A 12,736-nucleotide genomic window follows, 5' to 3' on the forward strand; every position below is an offset into this window, starting at 1 on the left:
CGACGTTGCCCAGTGACGCTGGCTTCCTTCCCCTCGCAGGGCTCTCCGAGTCTGTCAGCTCCACCTCCGCCCTGCGCCTTCGGTGGCTCCGCGCGGCCCAGGCCCGTGGCGAACGCGCTGCCCGGGGCGCTCGGGACGTGACGCGGCTCCGTTCGCCTGAGGGCACGGCGGGCCAGGCCCGGGCGGACGGGGGTCCCGCCGGTGCCGCGGCCCCTCGGCTGCGCCGTCAGACGCCGGCGCTGCGGGATCCGCCGCGGGATCGGGCCTTGGCCCCGGGCGGGGCTGGCGGAACCGGCAGCGAGGTGTGTGTGTGTCTCTGTGTGTGTGTGGGTGGGTGTGTGTGTGTGTGGGTGTGTGTGTGGGTGTGTGTGTGTGGGTGGGTGGGTGGGTGTGGGTGTGGGGACCCGCGGGGCTGCGGCGGGGCCCGAGGCCGCGAGCGTGACGGGAGGAAGGGCGGGAGCTGTCGGGAAGGGGCGCGGGTAACGCTGAGGGGACGGAGTGGGAATGCTGGGGCTCCAACGCCCACCTTGGGGTGCGGTGGAGCCGTGAGCCCCCAGCCCGGGAATTCCAGGTGGAGTTCGCTATCTAGCGCCCCATTCCAGTCCTCTTCTTGCTTTGCGTCGTCTCTGGAGCCCACCGAGCATGAGGGGCGGCTGGGGAAGGGATCCTTGCAGGGGACACCTGAGGAAGTTCTGTGGGGCAGCCAAGCCACTTCACTGGGATCACCCCAGTGGAACGGCCTCACCAAGCTCGGGGGTGTTCACACTTCTCCCATTCCCAGGGAGTTCCCCACTCTTCCGACTCTCCCACCTCTCCTATGCCGAGTCCCGCAGCACTTGCCCGTCCCTTCGAGTGTCCTTGTGGCAGAAGGAGCAGGGATTCCCCGGAGGTGCGGGAAACTGAGGCACAAGTGGGCTGCCAGCCCGCCCAGGATTGCCTAAGAGGCTGATCCTGCATCAAGCTTCTCACTCCTCCCCAGCAGCCACAGCCCAGTGGAGCAGCAGGTTCAGACGTGGAGGGACAAGCAGCAGCTCTCACCTGCTCTCTGAGGGCCCCTCAGCCCTCCACCCCCCCAGGGCTGGGCTGGGGCTGCTCGAGTGACCCTGCCCCCATCCCCTCTCCTATTTGTCCACAGGTGACTGTTCCAAGATGTCCCTGTGGAGCCTCGTGTCCCACATGCCACCGGAGGAGTTCAGCAGCCTCTCCGCGGAGTTTCCCCGGAGCCTGCGCTGTCTCCTGGCCGAGTGGCTGGAGAACCAGCCCTGGTGAGTCTCCCTGGACCCTTCCTCCCAGAGGCTTCCTGCCAGAGCAGCATGGGGCTGGGGATCTCACATGGGAGGGTTGGGAATCCATGCCCATTCTCTCAACTTTTCCCCTCTCCAGGGAGTTCATCAATGGCTCAGATGCCTTCTGCAGCAGCATGGCCAGCGGGATGCTCTCGGCCATGCTGGAGAAACTCCGCAGCGCTGCCGGCAGTGATGGGCAGCAGTGCCAGATCCTGCAGCAAGTCAGCAACATCGAGGTGTGCAGGGACCCTGGGGCTGGGTCACTCTGGGATTGCAGCCAGCTCCCAGAAAAGCTTGATTATTTTATGCTGGAAAGGCTCAATGCCTTAGGATGGTACCCCTGTGACCCTTTTCCAGGCTTGTGAGCAATGAGTGGACTCAGCAATTGGGTTTTAGGGTGTTTCAGAAGACAGAGGGGGTTTCTTTGTATCCCAGAGCTGACCCGTGTTCTGCAGCCCAGTTGCCCACAGGGAGCTGCCACATCTTCCCTGAAATGGTCCTGTGGGGACCCTCCTGAGCCCCTCAGCCCCCACAGCCCCACTCGCCCCCAGTTGTTGGTACCTGGGGGCTGTCTGACCAGATGTTCCCCATTTTCTGCTTGAGTGTTTGATTTCTCCTTCCTCCAGGGCATGTGGGACTGTGTTTCCTCCTGCCGTGAGCTCTGGGTTTCATTTCTGGGGCTCTTTCTCTTATCAAGGCTGTTGGAATTGCTCTGTCCCTTTCCCAACCCTCTTATTTATCCCCTCTGGCCACTGGAGCTCAAGAGCGCCAGGGCTGAGCAGAGCTCACTCCCAGAGCCCCATTCTGGTTGAAAACTCTGATTTGTTGGTAAAAGACCTTTTTAATATCCAACATTTGGGAAGACATCAGCTTTAGCCACAACTTCTGGGGAGCAGGGTGACTTTCCAAACAAGAGTGTTGCTTTTTGCTGTGGAAAACAACAGATGTTTCAGCTTAGGGATTTTCTATTATTTAAAATGTTGAAGCAGATCAGCTCTCCTGTGTTCCCTCCTCCCTCCATCCCTCATCCCAGAACACCAAATTCTCATTTCTCTGTGTCTGGCCAGGCTATTCCCTGTTCTCAGTGCTGCTGTGGGCAGTGGGAACCAGGTGGTCCCCAGGATGGGCAACCACAGGGCTGGGGGAGCAGGTGAGAACCAAACCTGGGCCTTTCATCCCCTAAATCACACATTTTCTCTGGAAGAGCCCGTGGGGCTGGTAGTGCTGCATTCAGACCCCCACACTGGAGCTCCCACTGGCACAGGAACCCACCAAGCACGTCATCAGCCATTCCCCCATCGTGTTTCTGATGCTGTTCTGGGAAGTAGCTAATTTGGGAAATGCGTGAAGGCCGGAGGAGCTGGCACGGGACATGGGACCTGGAGCCAGCAGGGGAATTCCTCTCCCTGTTTTCAGTGGAAAGCATTGATCCACCCAGGGCAGCTGGGACAATCTCCCCCAGGTGTCAGGCTAGAGGCTGGAGGAAGTGCTCACAGGAATGGAGAATTCCTTTTGGTTTTGATTTTTTTATAATTTGAAGTTGCTTCTTCCTTTTATACAAAAAAAAATGAGCTGATGATCCTGATGTTCCCTTCAACTCCAGATATTCCATGATTCTGTGCACCTTTTAAAGTGGTTTTAAAGCTGGAAATCAGCTCTGTGGTGGTTGTGGAACCCCTGAATTGCTTTGGCCGGGTGTTGTGGGAAGGGGCTGGGGTGGGAGTGGGCCAGGAAAAGGGGGCACGTGTGCTGTCCCCACTGACACCCCCCCTTTGTGTCCCCCCAGAACACCTTCCGTCGGGACCCGCTGCGGCTGGTGGCCGTCGTGAGAGCCGTCCTGGAGGGCGAGAAGGCAGCCGTGCTCAAACGGGTGGGTGCTCCCTGCCCCCATCCTGGCACCCCGAAGTTCAGGACCAGGTGCAGCCCCCGCTGACCCCGCTCTGCTCTGCCACAGGACCACCATCTGCCCCTCAGCTTCCACCGGCGGCAGGAGGAGCTAAAGTTCAACCTGGGGCTGCAGCGGCTGCAGCACCGAGTCCGTGAGATCCAGGCACTCCAGGATGAGGGGCCAGGGGAGGATGGGGCTGTGCAGAGCCCCATGGCCCCCAGGGAACTGCCCACCCTCATCCTGGAGGCTGTGAAGGAGCTGGAGGCTGCCAAACAGCAGGTCTTGAAGAGGATCCAGATCTGGAAGAGACAACAGCAGCTGGCAGGGAATGGGGCCATCTTTGAGGAGAATCTGGCACCGCTGCAGAAGAGGTAAGGGGGCACAGGGCAGGACTGGGGGACCCTGAGAAAACTCCTGCTTCCCCTGCTGGACCAAGGGGCTCTGGGTGAGTGAGAGTGGGGTGCTGAGGGTCTCCCTTTCCCCAGGTGTGAAAACCTGTTTGAGGTTTATCTCCAGCTGCAGCAGCAGGTGATGACGGCGAGCACAGAGCTGGGACCTGAGCTGCTGCCCCGGCTCCTGGAGCGCTGCAACGAGGTGTTGTCCAGCCTGGTCAAGAGGTAACAGGCCAGGGGGCTGTGGTGTCCAGGGGTTGAGGTGGGTCTGCAGGGGCTGGTGGCAGAGCTGGCAGGGCGTTGTGCCAAGTCCCACGGTGTCCCTTTGTCCCTCAGCTCCTTCCTGGTGGAGAAGCAGCCCCCACAGGTGCTGAAGACCCAGACCAAGTTCCAGGCAAGTGTCCGGTTCCTGCTGGGCCCACGGCTGCTGAAGGCAGCACCCAAGCCCTACATGGTGAGGGCTGACATGGTGACAGAGAAGCAGGCACGGGAGCTGGAGCTCAGCAACTACAGCAACACTCTCAGGTGAGCAGTGACTGTGAGGGAAGAGGGGCTTCCCCATTCCCATTCCCCCATTGACCCCCTCCTCTACCCAGCGAGAGCACAGGGGAGATCTTGCACAACACAGTGGCCCTAGAGACCAACCCCACCAGCGGGACCTGCTGTGCCAACTTCAAGAACGTGGTAAGTGCTACTACCAGTGAGGGGCTGGGCTGGGGCTATGCTGGGAGCTCCTTTGGGTTTTTGGATGGGCTGGGTGCTGGGCTGGGGGCTCCATTGGGTTTTTGGGAGTCCCGAGGCTGGGGATGCTCAGCTCTCCCTCCCCAGCTGCTGAAGAAGATCAAGCGCTGTGAGCGGAAGGGTTCCGAGTCGGTGACAGAGGAGAAATGCGCTGTCCTGTTCAGCACCAACGTCGCCTTGACCCCCAACAACATCTCCATTCACCTCCAGGTACCAGCTCCTCTCCCATGGGATGGGGCTGGATGTGCTGAACCTTCCCCTGTGGGACACCTGTGCTGCACTGGGACAGTCCCAGGGAAGCCACCACGCTTGGCTCAGGGCCACTCTCTGCCCCCAGGTCCTGTCTCTGCCTATCGTGGTCATCGTCCACGGGAACCAGGACAACAATGCCAAAGCCACCGTGCTGTGGGATAACGCCTTCTCTGACATTGTGAGTGCCATGAGAAGGAGGGAATGAGCTGGAACCTGGGGCTGACTGGGCTCTTAGAGTGCGGGGAACAGTACAGGTGGGAGCGAGAGCCCAGGGGTGGGATGTGGTGGGTATCCTGTCCTGATGACCCCCTGCCCGGCCACAGGAGCGGGTGCCCTTCGTGGTGGCCGAGCGGGTGCCCTGGGACAAGATGTGTGACACCCTGAACCTGAAGTTCATGGCAGAGGTGCAGACCACCAAGGGGCTCCTCAAGGAGCACTACTTCTTCCTGGCCCAGAAGATCTTCAATGACCAAAGCGCCAGCCCCGAGGATTTCCAGAACCGCCATGTCTCCTGGGCCCAGTTCAACAAGGTGACTGGGAGGGCTGGCCAGGGTGGGCAGGGGCCAGTGTGGCTATGGGAAGTCTCATGACTCCTCTCTGCCTCAGGAGATCCTCCCTGGCCGGGGATTCACCTTCTGGCAGTGGTTTGATGGGGTCCTGGACCTCACCAAGAGATGCCTCAAAAGTTACTGGTCAGACAGGTGGGTGCCCCGGGGCTGGGCTTTGGGGATCCTGATCCTACCCCACCACTGTGGGTGGTCTTGATCCCTGTTCCCCACCTGTCCACCCCTCCAGGCTCATCATGGGCTTCATCAGCAAGCAGTATGTGTGCAAACTGCTGAGCATGAAGCCGGATGGGACCTTCCTGCTCCGCTTCAGCGACTCCGAAATTGGGGGCGTCACGATTGCTTACGTCATCCGGGGCAAGGACGGTGAGATGGGGTCAGGTGCTGTGCAGGGGGAGGATCCTTCCTGCCAGGGGCTGTGATGGGAACCAGCACTGGAATCCAGTGACGTGTCTCCCCTCGCTCAGGCTCCAGCCAGGTGGAAAACATCCAGCCCTTCTCTGCCAAGGATCTGTCCATCCGCTCCCTCGGCGACCGGATCCGGGACCTGGAGCAGCTCCGTAACCTGTACCCCAACACCCCCAAGGACCAGGCGTTTGGGAGTCACTACAACAGTGAGTGGGGAAGGCCAGGATGGTCCCTGGGCTGCCCTTCTGTACCCCAGCAATGCTGCAGGGGGAGTCTTGGGTCTCACCCAGGTGGTGCCAGGGCTTGCAGGGGCAACTGGGGGCGGGCAAAGATGGTTGGCAGGGCATGGTGGCAATAGCAGCTCATGGATGCTTCTCCTCCCTGAGCAGAAGAGCAGACAGGCAAGGACGGTCGGGGCTACGTCTCCACTGCCATCAAGATGACTGTGGAAAGTGAAAGGTGTGTGTGAGGCCGTGTCTGTGCTGGAGGTGTGTGCACATGGTACAGGGTTTGCACAGACCAGACCCCTGGCCAGCCTGAGCATCCCCCTGGGCAGGGAAATCCCTGACTGGGAAAAACAGAGCAGTGCTGGTGAGCAAAGAGCTCCACATGGGCCCCCATGCTGTGCTGGGGCACATCTGTGCATCTCCCACCTTCCCCCTGAGCAGCACTGGCACATGTCCCCCATTCAGAGCCTGGACGTTGCAGTGCTGATGGGGACCATGTGCTTTTGCAGGGACCAGCAGCCTCCAAGCACCATGGGGGCTCCCCCCGAGGCGCCCCAGGTGCCAATGTTCAACCTGCCCATGCTGCAGCATGACCTGCACCCTGAGAGTCTGCAGCCGCTGCTGGCCCCCATGTGGTGAGTGCCCTGCTGTGGGGCATGGGGTGGGGGCTATGGCAGAGCCCCCCACCTCAGTCTGAACCTCTCTGTGTGTGCACTGCAGCCCCCCCACTACATTCTGCCCCCAGCCCATCCCCACGGGCTACCCCACGGTTGAGAGCAACATGATGATGGCGCCTGAGAGGCTCAGCTCCCCCTTCCACAGGTAGGAGCAGGGCAGGGTGGGGGGCAGGGTGGACACTCTTCCACCCTCCAGCAGGGTCAGGGGTGTTCCCCCCCCTCTGAGTGCTCCTGCTCCCCACAGCCCATCACCGATGCTCTCACCTCCCTTGCTGTCCCACTGCCAGGACCCTGCCTTCAGGCCCCCTGGGTAAGACCTGGCACACAGGTGGAAGGGGGGCACCCTGTCCTGTACCCCTTTCCTCCCCCTGCCTCAACCCCAGGCTGGCAGACCTGGAGTGGCCGTCCTCGCTGACCAGTGCTCCCAGTGCTCTGTTCTCCTGTGCTCCCAGGAGGAGGAGCCCCCACAAACCAAGCAGTGCCCCCCCCCCCCCCCCCCCCCCCACCAATGCCTTGGGGCCGGTGAGTGCCCTGGGGGGGAGGGTCCAATCCATTCTTTGCACCCCTCCAGACCCTTCATGCCCAACCAGTACATGCCTGGGGAGGTTCCACAGCTCCTGCCTGCGGGTCCCTCTGCGGAGCCGCAGGACGAGGAGATGCCCGAGCTGCCCCCGTTCCAGGCCGTGGAGGATGCCTCGCTGCAGAGCCCCCCGCGGTGGTAAGCACGGGGAGAGGTCAGCAGGGCGAAGCCCCTCCCAGTCCTCCCGGTCACCCTGCCGCTTCTGTCCCCAGGATGTCGCCCAGCATGGAGCAGTCGTCAACCTCGGAGTTGGACCAGCTCCTGCAGGAGGTGCCCTTGTTGCCCCCCTTCGCGCCCCTCCCGCAGCACAGCGGGTACCCCAATTCCAATCTCTCCTCCTGGGGGCTGGGGGAGGCGCGGTGGGATGACAGCATGCGGCCAGGACACGCGTGAGAGGGCTACTGGGGTGGGGGTCATAGGTCTGGAATACCTCCCCCACTCCCTCCCAGCCTTGCCTGGGTTAATGGACTTGATACGAACTTCTGCCGGCGTGGAAACTCCAGCTGGGAAAGGCGGGGTTGGGGGGATTTGGGGTAAGCCCCGGCCCCCCCTCCTTCCGTGCACTGCTGCCCGCCCCCGCCGCTGCCGGGGGTCCGCGGGTGAGGGGGTGCAGGCGCAGGGGCCCCGTCCTGCGTGGGGGGCACCGGCAGCCGCACGCGGTGCCCCCAGCCCACGCCGCCGGGATGAGTCACCGCGGGGGCGGGAGGCGGCAGCGCGAACGGCGCCGGGGCGGAGGTGCCAGCCCGATGCCCGGCGGGTGAGGAGGGAGGAAACCGGGACCCCCATGGAGGGGGACAGAACCCCCGCGCACCCCCTGCAGTCAGCGCTTGCTTTGGGGTTTTGAGCTGTTCCCCACCCCCACCCCCCCCTCCAGGCTGGAGCAGGGGGCAGGAAGATAAGCCATAAAATAAAGTTTTATTCCAAAATAACAAAATAAATAATCTACTGTACACAGTACAAAGGAAGAGTCGCTAATGCTCTAAAAAGACACCACATAGTCCTAACGGGGGGGTGGGAACCCCGGGGCTGGGCACGGCTTGTAGGGATGGATGGGAGGGGGGAAGGAGGAGGAACCCCGAGGGGTTGGGGTGGGGGGAAACAGCACCTCCCCAGTGCCCGTCAAACGCCGCCTGCGTCGTGCTGGGAGGGGGTGACACCCCCCGGCACGTGTGACACCCCCCGGTACAGGGACCATGCTTGAAGCACACGCAGGTATCGGGGTGCGGGGCAGGGGGTGCGTGCGGGGGTTGCGGGGAGGGGGGGGGTATTTACAGCCGATGCGGTGAGAAGGGGAGGGGGTCGCAGGATGGGAGGGGGGGTGCACAGTGAGCTGGCACGTGCTGCGAGGAGGGGGCTGGCGGCTGGTGCGTGGGCGCTGCGGGTGGGGGGGGGGAACCGTGTGCCCGGCGTGGGCGGCAGCGCTGACGTGGGAGCGCACAGTGCGACGCGTCTGTCCCCGCGCGGTTACAGAGCCGGGGGGTGGAGGGGGGGGAGGACGGGGACAATGGTCAGCACGGGTGGGGGGGCTGTACAGGGGGCTCCAGTCCATCGAGGGCTCCCCAGCCCTGGGGGGCGGTGGGGCGCGGAGCCCGGCGGGATGAGGGTATTGCTGCTGCGGGGAGTCGCATCCCACCGCGGCTGAGGTAACCAGAGCGTCGGTGTGGGACGGGAGGGGGCCGGGGGGCTGTGGCTGAGACCCCCCCCCCCCTCCCCAAGCTCCCCAGGCCCGGAGCGCTGCCGAACCCGTCCCCCAGCATGTTATTGCTTCGTTAATGGTGGGTGGGGGGGGGGGGGGGGGGCTACAGGGAACCTCACTGCCTGCTGGTCTCCTGCTCCACCTTGATGGTGCCCCGAGGGGGGTCTGGGGGGACCGGAGGACCCCGTTCTCCCAGCCCGTCCTCGAATTCTGCGGGAAGAACACGAAGATGGCGTCAGGACACAATTCCATAGGAGAAGGCAGCGGTGCCGCCCTGACCCCTGCCCAGGACAAAGCCCCCCGGCCCCGCGGGGGCTCACCTGGTCCCGGGGGCTTCCCCGGCAGGCAGGGGCTGAGCCGCCCCACTCGCTCGTGCGAGACCAGCCGGGCCAGGCGCAGCCCCTCGTCCATCAGCGTCTGCTGGAGGATGTGGCGGCTCCAGAGCCCGTGGGGGGCGAGGCCGAGGGGCACGTCCGGGGCCGCACCGGGCGGAGGGGTCAGCCGGGGACAGGCCCCCGCCGCTGCCGAGAGAGGGGCGACAGTCAGCGCGAGGGGCCGGGGACCGGCCACCACCAGCCCCCCGTGAAGGGGAGGGACCCCCACTCACCCTGCAAGTGGCCATCGAGGCTCTCCCCAGAGAGGCTGCCCGTATCCTCCTCCAAGCTGGCTCGGTACCCGGCCCCGGGGGGCTCCAGCCCCACCGGTAGTGCCAGGAGCTCAGGGCGGCTCTGCTCTCCCACCTGCCAGGAGCACACAGGTGAGCTGGTCCCCTGTGCCACCCGCCCCAGGACACCCATGACCATCACTCGGAGCTGGCACGGGCAGCCCCGGGCACGTTGCACTGTCACACCCACTCTCACGGGTGTGCTCATCTGCACATGCTCCCCCTGTACCTGCACCCACCTCCTGCTTGAGCCGCTTGGCCACGATGCCACCGCTGTCCTCGGGATGGGCCCTGGGGGAGGAAAGCAACTGTGTCAGGCCTGGGAGTGGCCACAGCAAGGCCCCACGCTGTGAGCAGAGCCACCAGGCAGGGCAACGCCAGAAGCTGGGGTTCCCGCAGGGATGGAACTGGGGGCGGAAAAAGAAGGAAGCAGCTGGAGAGCGAAAGGAAAAGGCAGCCCTGGCACAGTGGGCAGGGGGAGCTGGGGATGGAGGCAAGAGATGGGGTGCCCCCAGTGGCATCCCTTTGCTGCCTGGCATCCCCCGCTATCCCTGGCATCCCTGTCATTCCCATCCTCCCCACCTCCCACGCTCTGAGGTCAGGCAGAAACCACCCACACTGCCAAAGGGGAACTGCGGGCCTCAGGGTCCCGGCCCCATCCAGAAATGCTGGATCATGGTGCATCTCCTGGGGTGTAAGGGGTGGGGGATTCCTAGGTTTGGGCTCACCTGGTGACCTTGAGCGAGGACAGGTAGGTGCTCTCCCGTGCGACCTGTCGTGACAACGAGAAGAGCTCGACGCGCCGCAGCAGCAGCGAGTTGTCCCGCAGGCAGAACTGGGCGGCTGCCTCGTTGATGATGAGCTGGGGATAGAGATGATGCATGAGTGGGGACAGGGACGGGAGTGCCCACGGGACAGCAGCGCCCACACGACCCTCGGCTAAGGCAGCACCCACTCCAGGCTGGCAGATGCCACCTGCGTGGGAGCAGACCTTGAGTCCCACCCACCCCACCCCCAGAGGCACCCCAGTCCCTTTCCCAATCCAGCACTTCCCAGAAACTTTAAGCATGGAGCCCACCTCGTGCAGGGTGAGCTGCTTGCCCTCACGGCGCCGAGCCTCGCCGCGGCCGTAGATTGCACTGTGCCGCCGGATCTCCTCCTCCTTCTGCCGGTCACCATCCTCCAGCTGGAAGATGTGCCCCACAGCCTTGGCCAACTTCTTGTTGAGCTTCATCAGTGCCCGCAGCTCAGCCTCCCCGCCCCGGGGGCAGCTCTGCAGCAGCCGCTCCACACTCTCCACCACCGTCCGTGCCAGCTCAGGCTCCAGCTCCGTGCCCACCGCCTGCTCCCCACTGCTCCCGCCTGGGGAGAAGGGGGGACCCCCTGGCTCCTCGTCCCCACCACCCTCTGACTCGGGGGTACTCCTCCCCGGCCACGGTGGAGCCGCTGACGGTGACAGCTTCTCCCCTGGATCCGTGGGGCTGCGGGCTGGGGGCGTCCCAGCACTGCCGCCTCCTTTGCCCGCAGCCTCGCCGGGGCTGGTGTGCCCATTGCTGAGTGCCTTGCGCCCGCCAGCCTCGGAGAGCTTGAAGAGCGGGATGCTGCTGACGGGGACAGCCGAGACAGGCTGGCTGAAGAGCCCCGGGTTGGAGGCCCACTCACGCAGGGCCTTCTGGAGGCGGCGGACGTGGAGGGGCTTGGTGGCCATGCCCACCAGCGCCATGATTTCCAGAAACTCCTCCTCACCCGCCTCGCAGAGCTGCTGCACATCATCCCCCCCTTGCTGGATGAAGGTCTCGTAGTAGCCCAGCAGGTTAGCGCGTTGCAGCACCCGGTACAGCTGTAGCTCCCCCAGTGTACGGGGCAGGGCCATGGCGAGCCTGTGATGGACGGAGAACAGACGGACTCACCACTAGGATAGACGAACACGCAGGAGAAACCCCCACCCCACTCTTGGGCCTGGGGGTAAAGGGCAGATGGAGCATTCCCGAGTATGGGTGTTCCAGCATCCCTAAACCCCCCGGGGTGCCCAATCCCACCCATGTGCTGTGGGCTGGGACAGTCTCTGCAGCCACAGCCCCTGGGCACGGCACCTTCATGCCAGCCCCTATCCTGGGCTGTGCCCTGCCATTGCTCCTCCCCCAGCCAGCAGCCCCTCCACACTAGGTCTTCACACGGGGCAGGACACACGTGGGGCTTTCCCCAAACCCCCATTCCCAGGGATAGTGTGCTAGTGCCCCAATCTCACCATGGCCAACATCCCCCCGGCCCCCTACCCATGCCCTGTGGTCCCCTGGATCGCATCAGGGCCATCCTTCCCTAGTGACCCCGCCCCGCTTGGTGCCCCCTTCCCCACCCCGGTCCCACCAGGGCAATCCTGCCCCCAGCGTTCCGGCACCTGCTTGGTGCCCTCCAGTGTCCCGAACCCACCTCGTGCGCCATTCCCCCCCCCCCCCCCCCCCCATTCCTCCTAGACCCACCGGGGTCATCCCTTCCCGGGGCTCTCTGCCCTGCCCGGTGACCCCCGGTGTCCGATCCCCCCGCCGTCCCCACGGTCCCTCTGTTCTCCCACGGTCCCATCGAGACCATCCCCCCACGAGCCCCTGACCCCGCCCGGTAACCCCCGGTGCCGCGATGCCCCCGGTCCCATCGGAACCATCCTCTCCCCATGCATCACGGCGCCCCGGACCCGCCCGGAACCCCGTGGCCAACACCCCTCGGGCCCCCCCGCCCTGCCGGGTGTCCCTCGCTGCTCCGTGCCCCTACGGTCCCCCCAGTCCCACCATGGCCACCGTCTCCCGGGACTCCCGCCCTGGCCGATGCCCCCCGGTGCCCCGTCCCCTCCCGCCGTCCCCCGCTTGCTCACCGCCGCCTGGAACCGCCTCCGTCCGCTCCGCCCGCCCCGCCGGGCGGCCGGGGAGGGGCGGGGGGGCTCCGGGGCCGGCTCTAGCCGGGGGTCCGGGGGGTGCTGGGGCTCGGGGGTCCCGCGGCCAGGCCGGGCGCGCTCCCTCCGCCGCGCCGCGCCGCTCTGCGCGCCGCCCACACGGGCGGGACCGTGAAATAGCAGCGGCCCCGGCTGCGCCGCGCGTGGGAGGCCCCGGGGGCGGATCCCGCGGCTGCCGCCCCCGCCGAGCGCGGGGGGGGGGGGGGGCAGCGGCGGGGGCGGCGACACCGGGCCCCCTTCTTCCTTCCCCCGGCACCGGAGCAGCGAGAGGGGAGCGGCGCCCCGCACGGCGGCATCGGGGGTCCTGCAGCCCCGGCAGGGACCGGGCAGGACACGCGTGGTACGGGGAAGAACCCCCCGGAGGGAACACGGTGCTCGGTGTTGGCGTGGACACTCTTTAATCCCGGGTGTCCCG

At 65.0% G+C, this 12,736-nt stretch overlaps 2 protein-coding genes across 2 annotated transcripts; one reads left to right on the plus strand and one right to left on the minus strand.

Moving 5' to 3' along the window:
- Nucleotides 1-228: 228 nt before the first annotated feature.
- STAT6 (signal transducer and activator of transcription 6) lies at nucleotides 229-7,871 on the plus strand. Its single transcript, XM_062510910.1, has 20 exons — nucleotides 229-302; nucleotides 1,136-1,265; nucleotides 1,384-1,522; nucleotides 3,073-3,156; nucleotides 3,241-3,545; nucleotides 3,660-3,791; nucleotides 3,903-4,091; nucleotides 4,163-4,250; nucleotides 4,395-4,517; nucleotides 4,645-4,737; nucleotides 4,883-5,089; nucleotides 5,166-5,260; nucleotides 5,355-5,491; nucleotides 5,593-5,739; nucleotides 5,923-5,992; nucleotides 6,270-6,395; nucleotides 6,481-6,582; nucleotides 6,682-6,747; nucleotides 7,009-7,155; nucleotides 7,230-7,871. The coding sequence occupies exons 2-20, from the start codon at nucleotides 1,150-1,152 to the stop codon at nucleotides 7,408-7,410; spliced, it is 2,547 nt and encodes an 848-aa protein (XP_062366894.1). The 5' UTR covers nucleotides 229-302; nucleotides 1,136-1,149; the 3' UTR covers nucleotides 7,411-7,871.
- A 957-nt stretch (nucleotides 7,872-8,828) lies between these two features.
- NAB2 (NGFI-A binding protein 2) lies at nucleotides 8,829-11,265 on the minus strand. Its single transcript, XM_062511031.1, has 6 exons — nucleotides 10,456-11,265; nucleotides 10,106-10,239; nucleotides 9,617-9,668; nucleotides 9,321-9,453; nucleotides 9,034-9,234; nucleotides 8,829-8,923 (listed from the first exon to the last, which is right to left on the minus strand). The coding sequence occupies exons 1-6, from the start codon at nucleotides 11,248-11,250 to the stop codon at nucleotides 8,829-8,831; spliced, it is 1,410 nt and encodes a 469-aa protein (XP_062367015.1). The 5' UTR covers nucleotides 11,251-11,265.
- Nucleotides 11,266-12,736: the final 1,471 nt, after the last annotated feature.

The sequence above is a fragment of the Cinclus cinclus genome, chromosome 30 (assembly GCF_963662255.1).
Source record: "Cinclus cinclus chromosome 30, bCinCin1.1, whole genome shotgun sequence".
Classification (NCBI taxonomy): Eukaryota; Metazoa; Chordata; class Aves; order Passeriformes; family Cinclidae; genus Cinclus; species Cinclus cinclus.